Raw genomic sequence first — 21,349 nt, 5'->3', positions numbered from 1 at the left:
CACTCCTTCTGCGGCGTTCTCACTGGTTGGTTTTTGAGTCGGTTCGTTCAGAAACTTAAACTCAGACACTTGGCAGGCAGTTAAGTGCTCAGTATTTATTGCGAAGTTTTGAACGAGGATTATGGGGAATAAGAGTGCCTCATGAAATGGCGATAGGAGTCTGAGCATAGTTTTAGATCTAGTTTCCAGTTTGGAAATGGGGAATTTGAGAAATTCTTTTTCTTAATTTAAAATAATTCCTTCTAGACTAGATTTATAAAAATTTGTACCTTGTTTGGAAACATCTGATTAAAGTCCCAGACCCATTATTGCCTAGTCACGACTCCTCTTTGACACTAAAGCTTAGAAAAACCTCCCCTAAGAAGTTCTTTGTAAGTAGCTTTGCCACTTGAAGGTGACTTGAAACACGAAGCTGATCAACCTTGACCTGGTCTTCAAGTTCGCATCTCAGATCGAAATTCGATTCTGTCTTCAATTCGCAAGCGCCCACACGCGATCAATTCAGTCAAATGCTAATTGAAATTTCAGGAGCTTGTGGCTTTTGTTTCGCCACAAAACCAAAGTGGGAAAAGAGAACAGTGACAATAAAACCATAAAGAAGCGAGACAATCGCACTGTTTGTTTGCCCGAGCAAATACTTTCGACGGGCCCCCAAGATCAGGTCGGCCGATCGAAGTTGGGGGCGGTGCAGCTGAGCTTCGGATGTGTGAACAATCTTATGTGGGCATTAAGACCCACGAAAATGCCGGTCACATCCCGCGGCGCAGCGTTGGTGGCTGATAATAACGATAATGGCCAAAATGATGATGGTAATGGATGGTGGGCGTTTCCCCTAAAACTGTTGACTGACTGGCGGGTGCTAGATCCCTCGCCAGCCCACAAAAGGCACACCAGTTCGTGGACACTCTTAGCAGATTTGACTACTCTACAGCCTATATCTTTTCATTATGCCAGTGGTTTTCGCGTTCAATGGTAAATTCATGAGAAGTATGGCATGATGCACTTGAAAACGGTTGGGGTAGCCGCAATGAGTTGCTTATGTACGAACATTAAGTGATATGCTGTGATCTGAAACACCAAACATTCAGCTTCTAAAAACCCGTCAGGCGGTTGGAAATATAAATATTTGACTTTACCACTTCAAGGGTTGCATGTTTTGAGTCCAAGAGTTCCAATACTATTCGTAGATTAACGTGGAACGAGTAACCAGCCCTGAGGGAGTCAAAATTTACTTTGACCTTATTGGAGTTGGTTAAATTGTAGAGAGAATCAAAACATTTTCGAGTGTAACTCGCGCTGACATTGACTGTAAATAGCAGTTGACCCTGAAACGATGCACAAGAGAATCTCTCCCCCACCACCCCTATCCGCTAAATGGCTGGCAAATTGTGTGCTCATGTGTGCGCTCCTGGCCAAGTGCAAATGTGTGTGCCGGAGACTGAAAGCGTTTCATGTTTGACTTTCACTTGCAGCTGTGACGAGCTGCAACGTTCGCTGCGCCTGTCAGCGCCAGCAACACTGTGCAGCATCAGCAACAACCACAGCCCACCAGCAACACCGAATGACAACGGCAACACGCTCGTTTGTATCGCTCGTGTTGTTGGCGCCTGACATTGTTTTTGGCCATAATTTGCATCGATTGCACAGTGGTGCCAAGAGCGAGCTGATAAGTACATATAACAAAAGACATTCAATGTGCGAAGATATTGATTTTACTAATAATATTAATCCAAATGAAAAGTCATCAAGACAAACAACAACGAATTATTTTCGATTATTTTATTCAGTTAAAACTATAAATAATGCATCTATAAAAAGGTTGTGAATGATATAGTGAATGCATAATGGTGGGTCTTCTATTTATCTCTAAAGTACCTCGAAAAACTCAAGCACGATTATAATAATACTCTTTAGGCTTTGAGAAAACAAAAGTTTTGGAGAACAAATGATTTCTCCCCAGAAGGCTTTAATAAATGGGGCTCATTTTCACACGTTCGACCTTGAAGGCTATTTTGGACAACCCCCGAAATGTGTGTCCCTCACCACAGTGCCTGCCAAAAGCGCACTCATCCGACGAGCGCTTCCAGCACGACCGTGTTTGGTGCTGTTGCTGTGGTCTTGTCTTCGGCCAGGGATAAAATGCAGCGTCAATGTTGTCCGCTGCTCCCCTCCATCCCACTTCCCCACCCCTAACATCCTGCTCCGCCCGCTCACAAATTTTCATTAGTGTTATGCCATCGCTGTTGTTGTCATTGATGTCGTGGCCTGTCGCTGGCAGCTGACTGCTCCTGCCCCATCCTGCTCCTCAGCCCGCTCCTCATCCCCACATCAGGTTTGACGGGGGCGTTGCCATACTTTGGCCAACGGTTATTGTGCTTGCGCTTTGCATAACGATTATGAAATGACGCTTAATAAAAAAGAGTAATAGTCAAGCCAAACAGAAGCCAAGTCGCCTAACTACCGCCCGTCCCACGCGGCGTATGAGCAATGTGCACGAAAAGCACGAAGCTTTTTATAATGCACTTATTACTACAATTAATTGCCAGCTTGTTAATTGCATTGAGTAAGGGCTGCTGGGGGATAAGAAGATGAATGGGTTTAAAAGGGTATAATAGGTGAATATTCGTTCACATGCTTCCTTACTTTTAGTTTAACCACCTGCTTTCTTACTACTTCATTCCGGCTCTGATTTGGCTTTAGCTATCGCCTGGTAAATCAAACTCATCACATGGCTTTGAGTTGCCCGCTGCGTGACGCTCGTGGCATTATAATCTCCTCAAATAGGCGATGATCCCTCTATGACAGCCCTAATATACAGCCAGCAATAACCACTGTAAGGTGCTTTCACTGGCTTGTTTACGATCGAAGAAGAATTTTGGTTTTCCTAATTAACACAGATCGCTAATTATAGCTATCAACTTACTATATCCAATACTATGAGTATCGTAGCGCACAGAGGAACAAATAAAGCTCATTTCTGTTTCGCAATTTCAGTTTGGCTGCTTTCGCTTTCCGCAGAACTGTGTTATTAATAAATGCAACGGCCTGAAGACTTGTCTGGCTTTCGGGTCTCAAGAAGCACCACAATTGCTCGGGAAGTTCTGACAGTCTGCATATATATGGCGCTCAGATACCATACCCATTTGTACGTATGTAAGAGTGCCTGCTGGCATTGTTGGTGCCGACATTTTGCCTGACACTTTGTAAACAAACAATTTTCGTACTTTTTCATAAATTGCGACGAATTAAATTCTGTTATCTAAGCAGAAGATATCCACACAAACATGCAGAACGTACGTATTAATGTAAGTGCGCGCCAAATGGAGGCAAATGCACTTAGCCAAATTGTACGCATTCATTTTTAATAAAGCAAGAAAATTTTCTCATTGCTTTTAGGGGCTTTAATGCGCTGCTAAGTTCAGTGGAATTATTTATTGCTCCAGAGTGATTTTCGCAAAGCGATTTGTCTTATTCGTCCAAGCGGCAAAACAGTCAAACCATTTTTAAGAGCTTTTCAATTTCTTCACTCAGGCGCAGTCTTGGAACCTTTTTACAATTGTAATTAAGACTTGTCTTTAGTTAAAACTGCTTTCTCAGAATGATGTTGATTATTTGGTTGTTTATTTTTATTTTTATTGATCCATGCGAAGGAATGCCTTTCCGGACCTCCCAGTGGCCCCCATGCATTGTGTTCTTTAGCTCATGTAGAGACACGTGTTTAATCGATTTCACACCCTTTCCAATGTCCACTTCAATGCTGCGTGGACCGCCCGCCAATCAATTTGGCATTCAATCTACGAGATTGCTCATATATATCAATATAATTATCTGTCATTATTGCTCAGCCGAGCACATTACGCGAACAATGTTCGAGCTGCTATCGCTTGTCTCGGACCTGTGTAGTTGTCCTTGCTAATCGAACTCAGCATTATGATTTGCCTTACAAATTTATTGCTTTTGAAATTGGCCTAAACATGTGGAATTAGGCTCGGCAAGGCAGCAAAACACAGCAAGGATATGGGCAGCTGTCGACCCGGGGGACTGACACGAGAGCCCCGGATCAGGGCACCCGAATATGGCTAAACAGCTCAATTAGCTTGTGGACAGAATGATTTATTGACAGGCGACCTCAAGTCGAAAACATTCCACGCTTTCGCTCGGATCAGGGAAAACTTATCGGCTGTTGTTTGTCACAAGACTTTTCGTCGCCCGCTCGAGTTTTCAATTTTAATCTCCCTCCTACGCCGTCTTTCGCTTTTATTTAATTATAAATCCGCGGCCGCTTATCTCCGCGGCTACCTGATATTTGCCGCATTTGCTTCAGGGTGGCTTCAAAGGCAAAGAAAACCGCCGATAAGGCCACCGAGCCTCCCACCCTCCGCGAAATCCCCGTTGTAAATGCGCAGGAAATTTTCGAACTAGAGACCCTCAGCTCATAAAATCTTTTGTGCTACGCTGACCTTTCCGAAATCGAAGAGATAGTTAGCTAGGTGGCTCGACGATTCTTCGCTGTCAGTGTTTGCACACATATAAATATTTGAACTGCCAGTCGGTAATGGAAAGTTAACGAGACTCGGGGGGTGCAGAGTTGACTTGACTTGCATCACGTACGTCACACGAATTTTCCAGAACGCTAAATTCTGTCAACGGAAATTTTATTATCAAAAGTAAACGATAGGAATGGGGTAAAGGATCAATTAATATTGAAAGGTTCTTTGTTTGAATATACAAGAATGCAAATATTGATAAGTGCTTTATTGAAGCATTGTTTTTTACTGCAGTGTGCTTGACGATGATTTTTTATAAGATGATTATAGATATCCTCTTCCTATTTTATTTTTGGCTATAACAATTTGAAAGTTGGTTTTAAAAGCCATTTAAACGGCTCGCTTGTCGCATGAAAAAGAAAACTTAAACAGAGAGGCATCTTCCATTAAATGCCTGATAGATTTAAATGAGTCCACTGATGTTTAGCCAATTTCGGACACCTTTGAGGTGATACATCACCTTTTAAGTCTTGTGATTATATGATGGGCCATTTATAAAAATTCGATTGCGCTCCCTGCTCGGCTAATGGATGTTGCGATTCGGCTCATAAATAAAATATCTGTATTTTATTATAAAGTGAAATGTTTACCTTTGTCTTTGCCCTGTCAAAATACCTGCGATACAAACACAAATAATGGCTGGGTTGAAAAACCAAGGAAGAGTATTACACCTGACATTGACCCCAATTGCCGTACATGTGTTGCCAAAAGCTTTGGAAAAATACGAAAAATATTGATAACGCAAAAACAACCTTTCCTACGATTTGTATTTGCCTTGTAAATAAATTATAAGCCATAGGTTCCCAGGGGGAAAAGCAGTTTGGGTTTTTTGTTTGGGTTTCGGCGAGCAAAGTTTATGTGCAATACAAATTGATTGACTGCATAATTGGAGTTGAAATTGAATTTCCCGCAAACCGGACAATAATGGATGAATATTTAATTGTTGTATGACAAATGTTTTGGCACGATCCCCAGTCCTTTCCCCCACGAGCCCCAAATGGCAAATGTCAATGGGCTTGTCACTTCCTTTCGCAACCGAAAATCAGTATCGGGTTGAGCCTAGAATTTATGTCTCCGACAGCAGCCTTTGACAGTCTCTTTGAGTATAACAAATTCATTAATAAAACTCTAGTTTTGTTATTGAAAAATGAATACAAAATGGAGTGCAATTCTCTTTGAGTAACGAGCCTGCTGACAGCAGCATATTCAATAACTGCACATTCAAATTCGATTTTCGAATATATGTTTGAAATACTCTTTACGAAGAAGTTGTCCAGAAGAAATACCGTAAATCAATATTTAAAAATATTTTTATTTTAAGAAGCTATATCCAAATATGATTCAAACAACAAACTAAAATTGGTTTAAAAACTTGCAAGCTGACGCTTACAAAACGCAAACAACTAAAATGATTTATACAAAATGGTAACAATTAAAAATAAATAAAACGGCGGTTGCATTCAAAACCCATACTCTCCACTAAAAAAATCAAAATATTCAAAGCAACCCGTGGCCATTTAAATGCCATTATGTGTCTACTACTTAATTGTTTTGTTTTCACTTCTAATACAGAGCATTCAAGAATCCAGGCGAATTCAGGCACGTTCTGCAATTGCTTTGCAAATTTAAGGCACATTTATTTATATGAACCGAGTGGCGCGCCCAAAGCGACGGATTGATTGAAAAAAGCGAGTCGAAAAAGTAAAGCTCAAATCAACAACAGTAAACAAATAAAAAAATCATTCGCAGCAGCGGAATGGCCGTTAGTGCATCCATATAAATTTGATTTTTATTCCCTGCCTCAATTAATCGGGAAAATGAAAAGTAAACAGGGCAAAAACAACAACGGCCACTCAGCGGATAAACGAACCGCATTCGCCGTCTAGCCGGGACTTCCACCGCCTTTTGGGGTTAGTGGGTGGGGTGATGAAGTACAGGGGCGGCGGCTGCTGGACCCAAAAATGCATTTTTTCAACTGCCTGGCGGCGACGACGAAATCGTTTGAATTTTTCCTCATTTAAACGAAATTCGCATTTTCCTGTCAAGCCGGTTTGCCAGCGTTTTCCTCGCTCTGCCGCCGACTTTTCATTATTGGACCACGCCAAACCAGCATGTGCTCCGGCCATTTGGCAAGCCAAACAACTTGCAACCTAGCTGTGTGCGGCGACGCTACTATTTTTAGCAGCTGCAACAAAAAGCCGTCGAATCAGAGCTGGCCAGATACTCGGTTGGAAGTACCTTCCGTCATTTTCCGGGGAGCAACAACAAGCCCCAAGAAAAACGAAACAAAAATTAAAAAGTAAGTCTTTTGCTCTCCCCGGGCTTTGCATATTCAACAGCTCAGCACGGCGGTCTGGGAACCCTGACAGTTGGATGGCAAAATTTTTAAGCTGCAGTGAAAATGTCATTTGGTATTTAAATGAAGCTGCTTAAAAGGGAATTTAACAGCCCGATGAGAGTCGGCGATGAATTTGTTTATTATGGAAATGCTTTGGGGCAACATAGCCCCGAGACGGAAAACAAGAGCATGAGTAAAGGAAACGCCAGTTCAGTGGATTTATAAATCCGACATGCTTACATTATTTATGTAAGTGTATGTATTTATTTAGCCTTTCAAACGTTTAGATACAAAAAATGAAGAGCCCAATACAAGAAGCAATTGAATTTTTACAAGGTAATTTAAACCGCATGCTATAAAATTTGCAATCAGTCTTCCTAAGAACTACGGAGTGAATGGCATTAGCTCGTTTATTGTATTTCAATAGCTTCAACGCTAATTACAGGCGTGTCTTTATTTTGGCCAATCGCAAAATAAAAACATTATAGTGTCGATTCTTTATGGCCCTGGGGCTAATTAGCATTTGAAGTTGACTGCCAGTCGGAAGCACTGAGGTAGTAAGTGAGGTGTAAGCCCAACATTTTTTCAAGAGGTTGATCAACCCTTAGTTTTTAATGTTGAGGTCGATAAGCTCTTTTGTAGTTGTACTTAAATAAATAAACTTTGGTGAGAAAAAGGGGTTTGAACAAGGACTTTAACATGATTGAATAATTATATTAAGCAGCGATTCATGTTTTTCACCTCACCTGGGACTTGTACGATTGGGGACCCTGACTAACCATGCCCATAGCCAAAGCCACAGCCATGTCCATAGCCATAGACATAGATTTAGTCATAGCTTTGGATACACATGCGCTTGCGTTTTTTATAGGCCCCAAGGCGCATTCGAAAACATTTACATTTGAGTGCAGACAATTTATGATTGGGTAATAATATTGAAGGCTGGAAATTATAATCGTCCGAGTCTGAAAAACTGTAAGTGCGCAGACAGAGGGGGCGGGGATCGACTAGCAGCCAAATGATGTTGCACTTTTTCCGATTTCGTCGAGTCGCGCATTTTGAAATTTGCATAATTTGCAATTTGAGCCCAGTCATGCGTCTTAAATGAGCCAACGAAAGAAGAAAAAGGCAGCCGTCACCAGCAAAATTAAAGAAATTCCCAAGGTTGAATTGGAAATTCTGTTTTCCTCTCTTTCTCCAGCGCTGAAAGGCAGTTCACCTTAGGGGGAATGTGAATTCTCTGGGCAAATGCCTCAGCCTTGGCGGCAATTTCCTAGTCGGGTGGAAACGCAGGTGGGGAGGTGCTGGCCAGGTAATTGCAGCACTTTCACCCCCTCAACAATGACCTACATTAAAGTTGAGGAAATGCATTTGCCACCGAGAAGCTTCAAGCGAACTCAAATAATTGCAGCGGCGTCACATGCCGTATGAGTAATTTAAATGAAATTACAAAGTCGCCGCAGCTGACTAACCTCCAAAATAATAGCAACAATAAGTGTATCGCAATTGCAATTCAAAACAAGTTCATTGCACATGCGCACCAGCATTAGAAGAAACAACAAACTCACCAGCTCACCGATGATTTTCTACACTTCTTTGCAGATACATACGTATCTTTCAAGTGGCTCATAAATCAACTAGAAGCCGAAACGTATTTATTAAAAATGCAATCTGAGCTTCCCCCCGAATGGAATTTGATAACTTAAAAACTTTATTATAATGCATTACCAATTTTATGACTCGTTCGCTTGAACTTTAAAAAAGATAGAGTATCTTTGCAAAAACTGTGCAAACATCTCACCGAAGTCGGAGTTCTCCCCGGAAGGGTGTTAGGTTCGCACATCGAGCTTTAAGAGGTTTTCGCTGGCAACATGTATCTAAACATCGCCAAGCAAACGCACACTTGGAAAAAAAACGGAAATAAGCCGAGAGCCTCAAGCAGGTTTTTGGCCTGCACAAAAAACGGGTTTATTGCAGCACATGTGGTCGCGGGAGAGAGAGAAGAGAGCAAGTGAGAGAGGCAAGACGCAGCTGCGACTGCGCTGCGATCGAAAACATAATGTCGACGTCGCACAGTGGGTGCGATGAGCAAAATATTCTCTTGCAGCCCTCATAAAATATTAAAGATTACCAATAACCTACAATTTAAAAAGGTAACGTCTCGCTATCTAATTTCTTCGGAGTTTGATTTTAAACGATTGATAAAAAGGATTTTTATCCTGGTGAACAAAGAATAAAATCGTTATACATTTATTTCATTTAACTAAGCCACAATTTAAGTAGGCCACAATCCACGCATCATCGTTCCCACCGTACTGTATTTGGTTGCAGGCTATGATTTTACAGCGAAATGCTCAAGTGGGCCCACCGTGCGTCGGCAGCGATCGGCCGGATCGGTCGTTCGGTTTTCGGCTCTCCACCTTCTGAGACAGAAACGTAGAAATTTCGTTCGATTCGATCAGTTTAAGTTTTCCATTTGCAACGATCGCAACGCAAGGCAGATTCGCTCCCAAAACCCAGAAAACCCGCTGAAGTAGAAACACAACTGAGAGTCCGCGCCAAACGAAAACGAAACACAAATAAATTCGCGCGCGCGCTCAGAGCCTGTGCTCAACAATAAGATATACACATGTGGAGCATCGACGATAAAATTGTAAAAATTATTTTTAAAATATGAGTTGTGTGTGCCGAAAATTGCAGTCTGAAAATTACTTCTCTGCACTCATTTTCCCATTTTCCGTTGCGTCTCGGCCATCAGCGTCCGTTGTTCAGCTGCAGAAATAACTTGAGTTGCTTGTTAAAGAATTCCCATGTCGCAAGAGACTAAAGTGCTTAAAAAATCAAAGGGACAATCAAAATGCAGCTGTAATTATTAATTATAATTAAGGAGATTTCATCTATTCCGAAAGATTTTCAACGCAACCACTCTACTTGAAATAAATTCTCTCCGTCATAACTTTGTTTTATATTTTATATTAAAAATAAATTTAAACATACTTTTTTGTGTGACTAATGCTGTTGCTAATTTTGTTATTAATCAGAGAGTCCCTCTGCCATGTGAGTGCAGGAAAGTAATTAAATTTTATTAATTTGATACCAAAATGCCCACAGAATACATAAAAAATCCAAGAGCTAGTAATTGTACGCGAGTGCTGTTTTAAACCAAGCCAAGTGCCAATACTGTGAAATCAATGCGAATGAGAAATGTGACTAACCAGCCGGAGGAAAACCAATTGTGCCAGACTTCGAAAAAGACTCAAGATTAAAAGAAGGTAATATTTCCAGCGTGTGGCAACAGTTATGGCTGCGCTTGCACTTCTGACAAGCTTAGGGCCGTCGCTCTCTCCCTCTCTCTCTTCGCCACTCTGCTTTGCGACTGTTTTAGGCGCGGCTTGCGGTTTTTCCCAGATTCTTTGTGCAGCGAACGGATTTTATTTAGTCGCTTGGCTTTGGTTTACCGCTTCGATCGGCGCCATTCCCCTGAGCACTACTACTACCACTTCTTTGTTCTCAGCTCTTCGGCTTCCACTTTCGGGTGGAAAGTCCAGCAAACTATCCGCAGTGTACTCCCTGCATTTTCCGCCCGCAGGTCATGACATTCATGTAACGTCTTTTTGTTATTGCTTATTACAATGACTGAAGCAGCCAAGAAACACAAAAACAGCTGACCAGCACAAATGAAACCAACGAAAAACTTGGCCAGCAATGACGAATACGACAAAAAAACCAAAGACCTACGCCTAATTTAAGGTCATCAGCACAATAAAACAACAACAATGACAGAGCCACCGACGGCGGGGAAGAAGCAGCACTAACTGCTTATGGCAACGAAAAAGTTCAAGTCGTCAGTTTCTCCGACTTTTTGGATTTTCTGATTTTGTCCGCGGCCCTTCCATGCCATTGTGTGGAGAATTAAAAGGCAACGGTAGATAAAAAAGTAATGATCGCACACACACGGACGGCCACAGTTGCCTTTCCCCTCCCAAAAGCTCATTTGCCTTTGCCTGGCCCGCAAAAGTAGCCAAGCTCGAAGTGAGGAGAAAACCCCGAGAAAACCGCAGTCCAACTTTTCCAAACCAATCAGCCATCAAGAAGGAATTACAGTAACTGTATAAACCGAATTCACCCCTCCAAATGAAATCTTCCCGTTTAAAATTGTGATATTACAGTTTTGGATGGGTTTTGTTTAAGGCATATTTCAAACGGGAAACAGAGGAGATAAAACTAAATCTTCGTAGATCCAAACCAGTTCCCAAAATCTTGCAGACTGTCTGGCGACTGCAGCAGCCTCTCTGATTTCCACCGCGAGAAAAGTGGAAAGAGTTTTCTCTCAGCCACTTGAGATAATCGATGGCTCAGGTCTCCTCGGTTGTGCGCTTGTGTACGCTTTATAAATAGCACCAAAAATGCGTAAAACGAGCAGGCAAAAACAAAGTATAATTAGAATTATAATTAGTTAAGCCCAAACATTGACACGCCGAATGCCAGGCGTTCAAGAAATAAATCCAATGCGTTTCAATCCCAGTCAGATCGCGAGGCTTTCGAAAATAAATACTTTATTACATTATATTGCGCCGCAAAATTAATGTTTTTAGTGTGATACGCTCCATCAACACCTGATAGCATAATTAATGCGGATCAACTCTTCAGTTTCTGTTTTGACGCACCCCAGCAAATCGCCGCACAAAGCGTTGACACAATATTTATTGACAAAGCCATTTGTCACGGGGTCCGCGAGGTGTGCATAAATTTCGGGCCACGTGATGGCTTCTAGATAGTGAAACTAAGTAGGCACAGATTCTATGCCAATTTAGTTGGTCGAGCTGAGCTAAGTAGTTTTAAGCAAAAAATGGGGGTTGTGCGGTTGCCCGTGCAATCAATTGAAACTGCCAGGAAGCGGTGAAGAGAAAATTGCAAAATTAAAATAAGAAAAAAAGGGGAAAATGGAAACCGAAGTGCCAGTAAACTGACTTAATAACTTTAGGTCCCAACACGGAAATGCAAATTCGCCCCGAGCATCTACGCATAGCCGCATCTGGTTTCTCATTTATTGATTTTAAGTGACAGTTCCATGCCCATTCTACGCAAAACGAGGAAGTCTCTGAGTCACTTAGCCGTTGTTATTATTGTGGCCAAAAGGAGGCTTGTCACAGGACAGAAAATGTTAATCTGGCCCGCTCAATAATTAAACTTATACATATATTTTTTATGAGGTGCCTTTTGTCATGTTGTCTTTTCATGTGATTATTTATGGGCTTTTGTTTGCCGCTGCTCGCTGTACCTGACTTCGGCGAATTCTACTTGGCGCAGACAAAGAGGCTTACTGATGTTTGTTTGCTCAGGTCGGCGTGAAAAAGTGTCATAATTGCACAAATAAATATAAATCTATAGATATTTATAAATACTCACCCCTACCTGTGCGAGATTCAAACAAAGGCACTTGAGACGTCCGTCCATCATTAAGTTATTCGAGACACAAAGTACTCTCCATTCTGCGAACAGCAGTTTTTGATTTACTGCCGACAATCGATGATTTAATAAACGCCAAGACTTAAGTTTCGGAGGAGAGTGTCCATAAAATGTTTATTACACATTTACGGTTTCAGTGTGCCAAAGTGTGCCAAGTTTTCGAAAGCAGCTGCCAAGAAACTTTTCCGGCAATATGCTCAATAAATTCTATATATGCTTTAGGGCTGGGAAGATAAGTCCAATTAAATAAAATACGCCTTAGGAATTGGGCAGTGAAATAAACACATTTTTGGGAAATAAATAAATAAAACGTACTACTTTTTCATTTCAAAAGAGACGTTTATGGATCTTGCCCACAGAGATCATCAGCATGAATGCTAAATACATTTCCATATTAATATTTAAGGTGTACGTTACAGAGAGTGCTAGTCAATTAGCCAGATCATAATCATGAATATTGAATACATTTCCATATCAATAATGAATAATCATTAGTTTTCTGGACAGCTGTCGAACATCTAGATCCGCGTTGAATACGTTAATCAGAAGGTGTTCCTTGGTGTTCCCAAATCCCACTTCCACTTCCTGTGTGTCGCCCCCACACACCTATCGGACTCTCGGTCATTAATCAAACAAGTGCACTCATAACCCATTCAAATCATCGGGTGTTGCGTTATTAAATCCGATTTGGATTTGCATATTGATTGCCGCGGGCAGGGTGCTTTATTTTTATAGTCCTCCCATTCTGGGGTCTATCGGGGCGTGAGGCCCACCCATGTGATTCGGTTCCGTCTTTGGCTCGGCTCGGAGCACTTGTAATGTGTTTACGCATACCGCTGTTCTCTAGCTGTTCACATTTTGCGGAACACAAAGTTGACGATTGATTGGGCTTGATTGAGCGAGTAGTGAATTCCGAGCCCGAACTGGTTTCCCAACAAAGGCGGCGCGACTTCCGCCATGGTGCGATACTTTGTTTTGTTTCCAGTGCGGCAATAATTACCGAGTCTCGAGAAAACCACACTCGTCAGAACACTTTAACTGCTGACCGGCCGGGAGCACAAAAGACACAGATACAGGTACGGATACAGATACCGGGAAAGAGCCGGACTCGGATGCCAAGAGCATGTCAGCACTCTTTCTGCGGTTCACACACAAATCGGCTCAAGTGTCACGGCTGCGGATTATGTCATTCCATGTCGCCATATCGCCCGGCAATGCCCGCTCTCCGGTTGCAAGTGCCCAAACCCAAACCCCCAGAGGTGTATGTACGAAGCTTGCTTGTCAGTCGGTGGCTTTGAGTGTCATGGCTTCGATTCTGAGGCGGATTTATACGTAATTTGTCCGCTGGCTTATTAGTGCTTGTAGACTAAACAGCGGGCTGCAGGTGTGATCGCAATCATACAAAGAATCAAAATATATTTTCAAAAGCCTGCCAGAAACTTTTGTTCACTATTTGTATAGCACTAGATTATCAGCGGATGTGTGTGATACCTGCTTGATACTTTGTGGAAAAAACGTGAAGTTTGAGTCGGTCTCAACTATACAAAGTTGGTTATTACGTGGGCCCCTCTGGAATTTATATATTTTATACGGCTTACGTGTTCTGTTTAGCCAAGTGCCTCGATTTCGTTCTAAACATTCCAAAAGATTATATTCTTGTGTCATCGAACGGGCATCGTGTTTGTTTGCAAACAGCTTTATTTTCCATGGGTGTTTATTGTGCGTATATTGAATTACTTCTCGGAGCGGGGTATCTGTTACTTGAAAATGAGTTCTGTAGTTCTGGGAATGCTTATCTGAGCGGCAATATTCGAGGAGTGCGTTGCGTTATTTGGAAGATACTTGGGAAAGGTAGTGAAAAGATACATTCGAGGAAAATGATTTTGTGTGTCGAATAAACCAGTTAAAAAGGCTCTTTTAATAATTCTTTTTTGACAAAAAACCTTCTACTTTCTTCAAGAATTGGTATTCTTTTTTAAACCCATGAAGTGATCAATTTAACACCACAATGTAATAAAATTATTGTGCAAAGAATACCATTTTACAAAGGAGCATATTTTGTTATGGTATTTAAAATACACACTCAACCTCTAGGAAGTCAGTGCCAAAGGTATTGCTAGCATTCTTGTGCTGTTCACAAGAATTGACTTTCGCGACGGAGTGCCTTAAAAGGAGTGTCTTTAATGAACTGAAGAAATAAATAAATATGAAGGAATAGCGACAAAGTTCGCCAGTCTCTTGGCGACCATCGGACACCCGCTCCAAGTCCGTACCCATGACCCAACCCATTTTGCCGGCTCGCGTTTATAGAAGCCCAGAAACGAAACGGAGAACACTCCCACGCACCACGGTGGTGTGATGGTGGGCCCCACCCAACGCCCTGCATTAGGTGTGCATACCAGGCCAGGTGTAAACAGGTTAGTTAATGATTGAATGGACAGGCAGGAATTCGCCGGCGAGCAAACACGTACGGGCAATGCGAGCGGAGTCTATTTATAAAGCCGCGGGCCGTCTTGTCATGTGAAACTGGGCTCAAATAAGCTGGCCTGCGATGCTGATGCAATTGCCTATGGCGATTCCCAAAAGGAAATTCGAGTGGTTGGGCAAACAGAACGGAGGCCCACTCGTATCTTGCAGATACAGGTGTAAACTAAAGCTGGCGCCGATCGAGACGGCCGACCACTTGACATTTCGGCTAATGACAACGCCCGCTAAAACGGTAGCACTTGCAGATACATTTGTATCTGGGCAGCACACGTAGATACACATGTCACACTCGGCAGTTCAACGACTCCCGGCGACCAGTTTTGTTTTCATTTCGAAAAAGAGCGCAAGAAAGGGAATTAATTATTCCGAACTTGTGATTTATGAGCTCGAATTCGCGACAGCTGACAGCCCTAGCACTACTGAGGGTGCCCGTCAAGTGGCTTCGAATCGGAATTGGAGTTCGAGTTCGCCCGCTGTCGCACATGATACCTAAATTTATGAATTTAAGACGATTATTGGCGAGGTATTCGGCCAACCGGTTTGCCTAATAACCAATTGGCCGCTGCTCAGCAGATTATAATTGTCCGAGCCCCCGCGAAACTGCAAGTCGAATTGGAATGCACATTTCAAAATTCTCATTTCGGCCCGGTTTTCCTTTCATCTGGGCAAACGCTTTCCCACCCCGAGGAGATGTTTGCGGCATTTATGTAGCAAATTGCTTCAACACAACGTCGGACATATCGCTTACGTGCCATGCACACGCGATGTACCCGCCAGTCGTCGTGTGTAGATACATTTGTATCTCGCAGTGCCCATTGTTGCGCCGTCTGAGTGGTTTATTTATATCGTGTTGCTCTTGTTTCACTGCTGTTTCTGTTTCAGTTGCATGTTGCCTCCTCTTCGTTCGCATTTCATTTCAGCTGGCCCCATAACGTGTCTGAACCTACCAGCCAACGTATGTATCTGCGAGATACATTTGCTGCCGGTCGGTTTCTGTAGAAATCGAAAGTGCACTTTTACGTGTCTGCAGCGCAATCGTGATGCATGGGCCTCAAGGTTATTATTCTGGGGATCGTAAAATATGAGACCCCTACTTTACCCGAATTGAGTGTGAATATCAATAACCGTCAATTCTAATGGTTTTACAATCCTCTACAGTTAGTCTACGTTTTTTGACATAACAAAAGGAACAGTCAGAAACATTCTGCGCATAATAAGGATAAATATTTAGAATGTTAATAAAATGTTTCTCATTTGGTCCCAACATTTTATTTTTTGTAGTTATTCTTCCGTCACCGAAGCGCTAGCGAAGACCAATCCAGTTTGGGCAATATAATCAATCCGGTGTTATCACGGTTATTATTCTTAGGATTTCCCAATAACAAAGCCAAATCCCCCAGATTAGCCGCATCGAGTGGGCCATAAATCAATGCCGGGCGACAGTTTTACCTACTCGTATGGCTGGCCAAAGTTTCGCTTTGAGGCAGGCGTATTTCCCATGCCTTGCCTCTTTAACTTCCTGTGATGCTACAATCTATTCTCGGAGCTCGTTTTATTTACCACTGCGTATAAACATAGACTATGGAAAATTTTCACACTTGAGCACATCAAAGTTTATCAACATTTTCACTGGACCTTGCCATGCACTGCAAATTGCAGCTGCAGCCTCAGCCATGCGACAGTTGGCCTCGTCATGGAGTGTTTCAGGGGCTCTTGTCTGCGGCATTTCCATCTGAATACGGAGCGCCGATCCGATACCCAAAGAGGTATTTATAAGTCCGCGCTCTCGTGCGCCTTATCAGCCGCAACTCCGCTTATCACGTGCTGTAGTTTTCCGTTCCTCTGGGGTTTCCATGGAAAATTTTGTTTCACAGAGATTGCACTCGGTTTTCCAGAAAACTCAATAACAGAACAATTAAATGAAATACCGCGGACGATCCTCATAAAGCATCTAAGCAATCTCGCTTCCTTTGGGTTTGAAACTCTTCTCTACGAAAGTAGATCAACTTGAGCTCAAATATAGTATACTGCAAGTTCTATAAAAAGTCATATTTCAAGCAAATTTAATTTAATATCCTCCTAATAACTTGCTTTTTGTTTGCCCCCTTTAAAGTCAAATCAAAATTTATTAAGGGATCCACAGCCCGCGACCAGTTTATTCGCTTGACTCGCCATGACATTGACACACTAAGACTTTGAATACGGACTTTGGCTGCAGCTCTGAGTATCTATTTATTTATGCGCGCATTGCACAATTGACCAGGCGACAACCACATAAATAGTAGACTCCTCAATGGATTATTGGTTTGGGCCATAAATTACGGAGTGGATCCCACCTTCGCGGCCAGTGGAGGCGAAGGCCTAGACCTAGACCCCGTCGTACACCCAAGCCGCGACCGCGATCCAGACCAAGTCCAAGACCTAGACCCGTGAATTATCTACGTGCCCGGCCGCCAAGCGTGAACTCCAGTCCATTCCAATCCAGCGGAACCTGCACTTGACTCGAGGCGAGTCTGGTCGAGTTGGACTTACGGTGTAAGCGCCTTGAGCTCGACCGGTTGTGGTCAGTTTCGAGTTCCCGCTCTGCTCACTTATCGAGCGAACAAGGTTGGCTTTTTTCCATCGCCAGCTACCCGTATATTCAAATTGCTCTCTTCCTATATATTCGGCCCGATAAGGCGGCATTTGCGGCCCCGTCGAGTGTTTGCGCACAAACACCGCGGAAAGCCTGCCAACAGCTCCTCCAGAGATAATGCCAGGGACACTTGCAAGCGAGTGCCGTGCACGGGCCCACTTCAGTGATCTAATCTTCCGGGATCGGGGCACTGCAGACCCCCATCCTGGAAAGTAAAAAGGGTTCGTAGCATAGGATACTTGACTGCATCTCATTGGCTCACTATGTTAGTTGTGGATCCTCAAAGATACCCTAAAGTCGCAAAATAATCCATCGATACTAAACTATATCATCTTTCCCACTGATATTATACCTTATTGGGATCATCTCTTGAAATTATAACCCATTAGAACGTGGTTGGCAGAACCAGCACGATTTACAGCCGCGTAATTCGTCGCGTGGGGTCTAATGACCCATTTCAATTAGCTCCCCCGGCTCCCCCGAAGCATTAACTGCCATTTTCCCGGGCCGGGTGAGAATTGGAAGTATAAACAGCCTCACACGACTTGATCTGGCGTTAAATTGTAGAGTCTGTCAGCTTACAGAAACATATGCGGGGGCTGCCGCCCCTAAATTGCCGTCTGCCAGCCATTGTTCCGTCGAGAGTCGTGTGATAGCGACAGTTGTAAGTCAAGCCGAGCTAAACTTTAGGCACTTTCGATTTCACAGCCAAGTGGCGTATCTTGGCCCCATCCCCAGGCCAACAGTCCCCGGCCCAGCCGTTCTAGTCAGTCATCGCCGGCACTATCATCATCATCGGAGCGCTCGTCGTCGTCATTGAATTTTTGTGCTGGTTTTGTAATAACCCATGCTGTATAGGCTGGGGCTTGTTGTCGTAGGTTGTTGCCCATTGTTACTCGCCATGATGTCATGAAGTTCCAGAGTTAATTTGCATTATTAACTGCTTGGTTTGGTGCTACCTCCGCGCTGTAAGTACGTACACTGTTGCGGAATAGGCAAGCAGCTTAAAAGTGAGAGGACTGAGCTCGGCTCGTTGGGTGCAATTGTTTGAGTACATTTCAGGGGGCTTAGGCAGATAAGGTTTATTAATGACTTTACAAAAGGCAACTAAAAGTATTTATGGGTGTTCGAAAAATATTTGTACTGTTATGCTACATTCCCATATTTTGAACTCAAGAGTCAGTGAATTGTGCGTTCCACCAAGGTTCTGTTTTGTATTGACACAGTCGTTCGCACAAGGTGTAATGCTTTTAATTGGGCTTATATTGATCCACAGATCTTTCTTATTGCGAATATTTTATTGAAGTAACAAATTCCAATAACATAAAGGTAGTTTATAAAGAATACAAAGTGCTGAGTGCCACCCGTTTGCCCAATGCACTTCGGCGAACGAGTGTTGCGGTGCAGGCTGGTTTTACTGTGCTCGTTTTGCCGGAGTTACGACGACGCGTTCCGCTCGACCGACAACGGCCTGCTAATTACCGCGCTAATGCCGGTTCAATAGAGTTCACCGAAAGTAAAAGTTTCGCAACCGCAGAGAAGTAAAGAGAGACGGAGAGTCAAATGAGAGAGAGAGAGGGCAACGCTTGGTAGTAATTGGAGCGCGGCAATTAACAGCCAAAACAAACCCCTTAGCCATGTTTTCGACGGTGATTAATCGGTTGGAGTACTTGCAGCGCCTAACGGCCAACAGTTAACGGTAGCAGTAACCAGTAAGCGGCAACCCGTAACCCGCCGTCAGCTTAACCGCCCGAGAAGAGCTCATCCTCCCATCGAGTCGAGCACCGATCGGCACCATGAGCATCATCGACAGCGGCAAGTACCGCTTGCGGAAGGACTGGGCCAGCGCCTCCATTCCGTCCCTGGTCAACATCGACGAGCACGACGGCGACTCCGGCTCGGGGGACACGGAGGGCAGTCTGAGCGTCACCGCCCCACTGCCCCCACAGAAGCCGCCCCGGCGCAGCTCCCTGGCCCTCGGACTGTTCTCCAGCAAGTCGGACAAGAGCCAGAAGCGCCGCAGCTCCATAGCCGTATCCTTCCTGCGGCGGGATAGTAGTAAGGTGAGTGTTGATCCGGAGTGGACTCTTAGTGGTCTCTTCCTGTATCTACAGCGTACAAGTTGAAACATAATGATAGGGGGAGAAAGCAGCATAAGTTGTTAGGACTTTCGGCAAGTCAAAACAAGAAAGGAAGGTAACTTCGGCAAGCTAAACTTTGTTTATCCTTGTAGTTAAAATAAATAATAAGCGTTAGTAACACCATGTCCAATTTTTGAGCATTGTTGCTAGCTTCAGGGATATTTTAAGAAAAAATGATTTCATTATTTCGCTGACCGTTTCCTTGACAGCCATATGTTAGAGTCGTCCGATTTTTATTGAATTTAATTCGAAATTCCTTACAATATAAAAAAGTGATATTTCCAATATTACAAAATAATATGCCAAAAAACACCGAAGCTTTCATTTGTTTCATATTAGTTTCCAAACTTTTTTTCGATCGTTGCTATGACAGCTTTATGATATAGGCCGACTTTTATAAAATTAAATTATAAATTAAATTATATGTAAAAAAACACCAAAGTTATAATTTTTTCCCGATCATTCACATGGGAGCTATAAGATATAGTGGTCCGATCAGGCTGGTTCCGACTTATATTCTACCTGCAATAGAAAAAAGAGGGAATGTTTCAGCCCGATAGCTTTGAAACTCGACGAGTAACGGGTATAATGAGAGTTTTTAAGAGTTTAAATTGGCTTGTCAGATATTAGGGTTCCATTTGAATGTAGATTACAAGATTTAAAAATGCCCCTTTGCTGTTGTGAAAGTACTAACCCATTTCTCTTTCACCTTGCAGAACTCCACCAAAGACTCATATGAATCCGCTGTGCGCAGCGAGAAGTCCGATGGCTCCGGCACACCCAACAGCCCGGAAATCGTGTACAGCTCCGAGGAGAACATCCGGGCCAGTTCGCCCAACGACCCGGGCAAACAGACCTTCTTCGAGGACGGCAGCCAGTCGAGGCCAGTGCTCCAGGGACTAAACACCTCCTACGAGGGCCCCCAGAACGACCGCCAGAGGCGCAGGCGCAGCTCGCTGCAGACCAAGTTGGACCGCCACCGCCGCAAGAAGATGGAGTACATCAACCAGAGGAGCCTGGACTCGGGACTGATGTGCAGCGAGTCGCAGAGCGACCTGACCAACGACAGCCTGGCCGAGGCCTCCGGCAGCTTTGCCAATGGGAGCGGCCATGGCAACGGCAACGAGGACGAGGACGACATCGTCGACCCCAGCCACGGGGAGTACTTCCCGCGCGAGAAGCGCCACTCCTGGTGGAACATATTCGTGCCCGACAACTTCAAGAACAGGTTCGCCCTCTCCGCTTAACTCTAACCGTCTGCGTGTTTAACAAGCGCCTTGCCAAGTGACTAAAATGCATCGATTGCGTAAGAGACCTTTGTGCTCCAGAACCCACCCAACCTCCTCCCGCTGCGAATGCTGAACTAACACCCGTCGAACATGTGATTAATTGCCGGCATGAAACACTCCCACACTCAGACATCAGACACACACTTTCAGATACGTTTCCGGTCTCCTTGGGCCTGGGATCCAGCTGACTCCCAGGCTCCCGCCTAATTTATGCGGTGCGTCGGGAGGCACTTCCTCAGAGGAGAACCTCCGCGCAGCTGGATTATTAGCAGGCGAAACCCTCGATTGCCAATTAGGCATGACGACTCACGCACTCGCCGAAAGTCATTCATCACCGTCGAGGGTTCTATTTAAAGATTACTCGATTTTTTGGGGTTACGGGTTCTCATTGCTTTTAGCAGGACCAAACTCAGATCAAACTAGGCACTGTTAAGGGATCAACG

The 21,349-nt window shown here is 43.6% G+C and overlaps 1 protein-coding gene and 1 long non-coding RNA gene across 20 annotated transcripts in view; one reads left to right on the top strand and one right to left on the bottom strand.

Moving 5' to 3' along the window:
- LOC108032877 (TLD domain-containing protein 2) overlaps positions 1 to 21,349 on the top strand; it is a 75,509-nt gene that overhangs the window by 15,081 nt on the left and 39,079 nt on the right. For 5 of the 17 annotated variants that reach the window (XM_017106891.3, XM_017106888.3, XM_050889229.1 and 2 more), the window contains exons 1-4: positions 9,347 to 9,538; positions 9,997 to 10,157; positions 19,153 to 19,539; positions 20,334 to 20,845. The exons of 7 other annotated variants lie outside the window; for them this stretch is intronic. In XM_017106891.3, the coding sequence (XP_016962380.1) occupies positions 19,273 to 19,539; positions 20,334 to 20,845 (779 nt within the window). In that variant the 5' untranslated portion in view covers positions 9,347 to 9,538; positions 9,997 to 10,157; positions 19,153 to 19,272. Of the gene's footprint in view, positions 1 to 9,345; positions 9,539 to 9,732; positions 9,751 to 9,996; positions 10,158 to 19,152; positions 19,540 to 20,333; positions 20,846 to 21,349 lie in introns of those variants that run through there. 5 more of the 17 variants (XM_050889228.1, XM_050889227.1, XM_017106880.3 and 2 more) reach the window with 2 other exon arrangements.
- LOC127011594 (uncharacterized) lies at positions 1,743 to 3,535 on the bottom strand. Of its 3 annotated transcripts, none has more exons than XR_007764705.1 (3): positions 2,924 to 3,535; positions 2,644 to 2,847; positions 1,743 to 2,573 (listed from the first exon to the last, which is right to left on the bottom strand). It is a non-coding gene; the product is annotated as an uncharacterized LOC127011594 (long non-coding RNA). The 3 variants fall into 3 exon arrangements; XR_007764704.1 differs by having other exon boundaries at positions 1,743 to 2,570; positions 2,644 to 2,851; positions 2,924 to 3,533; XR_007764703.1 differs by having other exon boundaries at positions 2,178 to 2,573; positions 2,644 to 2,851; positions 2,924 to 3,530.

The sequence above is a fragment of the Drosophila biarmipes genome, chromosome 3R (genome assembly GCF_025231255.1).
Source record: "Drosophila biarmipes strain raj3 chromosome 3R, RU_DBia_V1.1, whole genome shotgun sequence".
In the NCBI taxonomy this organism is placed as follows: Eukaryota; Metazoa; Arthropoda; class Insecta; order Diptera; family Drosophilidae; genus Drosophila; species Drosophila biarmipes.
This window is presented reverse-complemented; position numbering and strand designations above follow the sequence as displayed.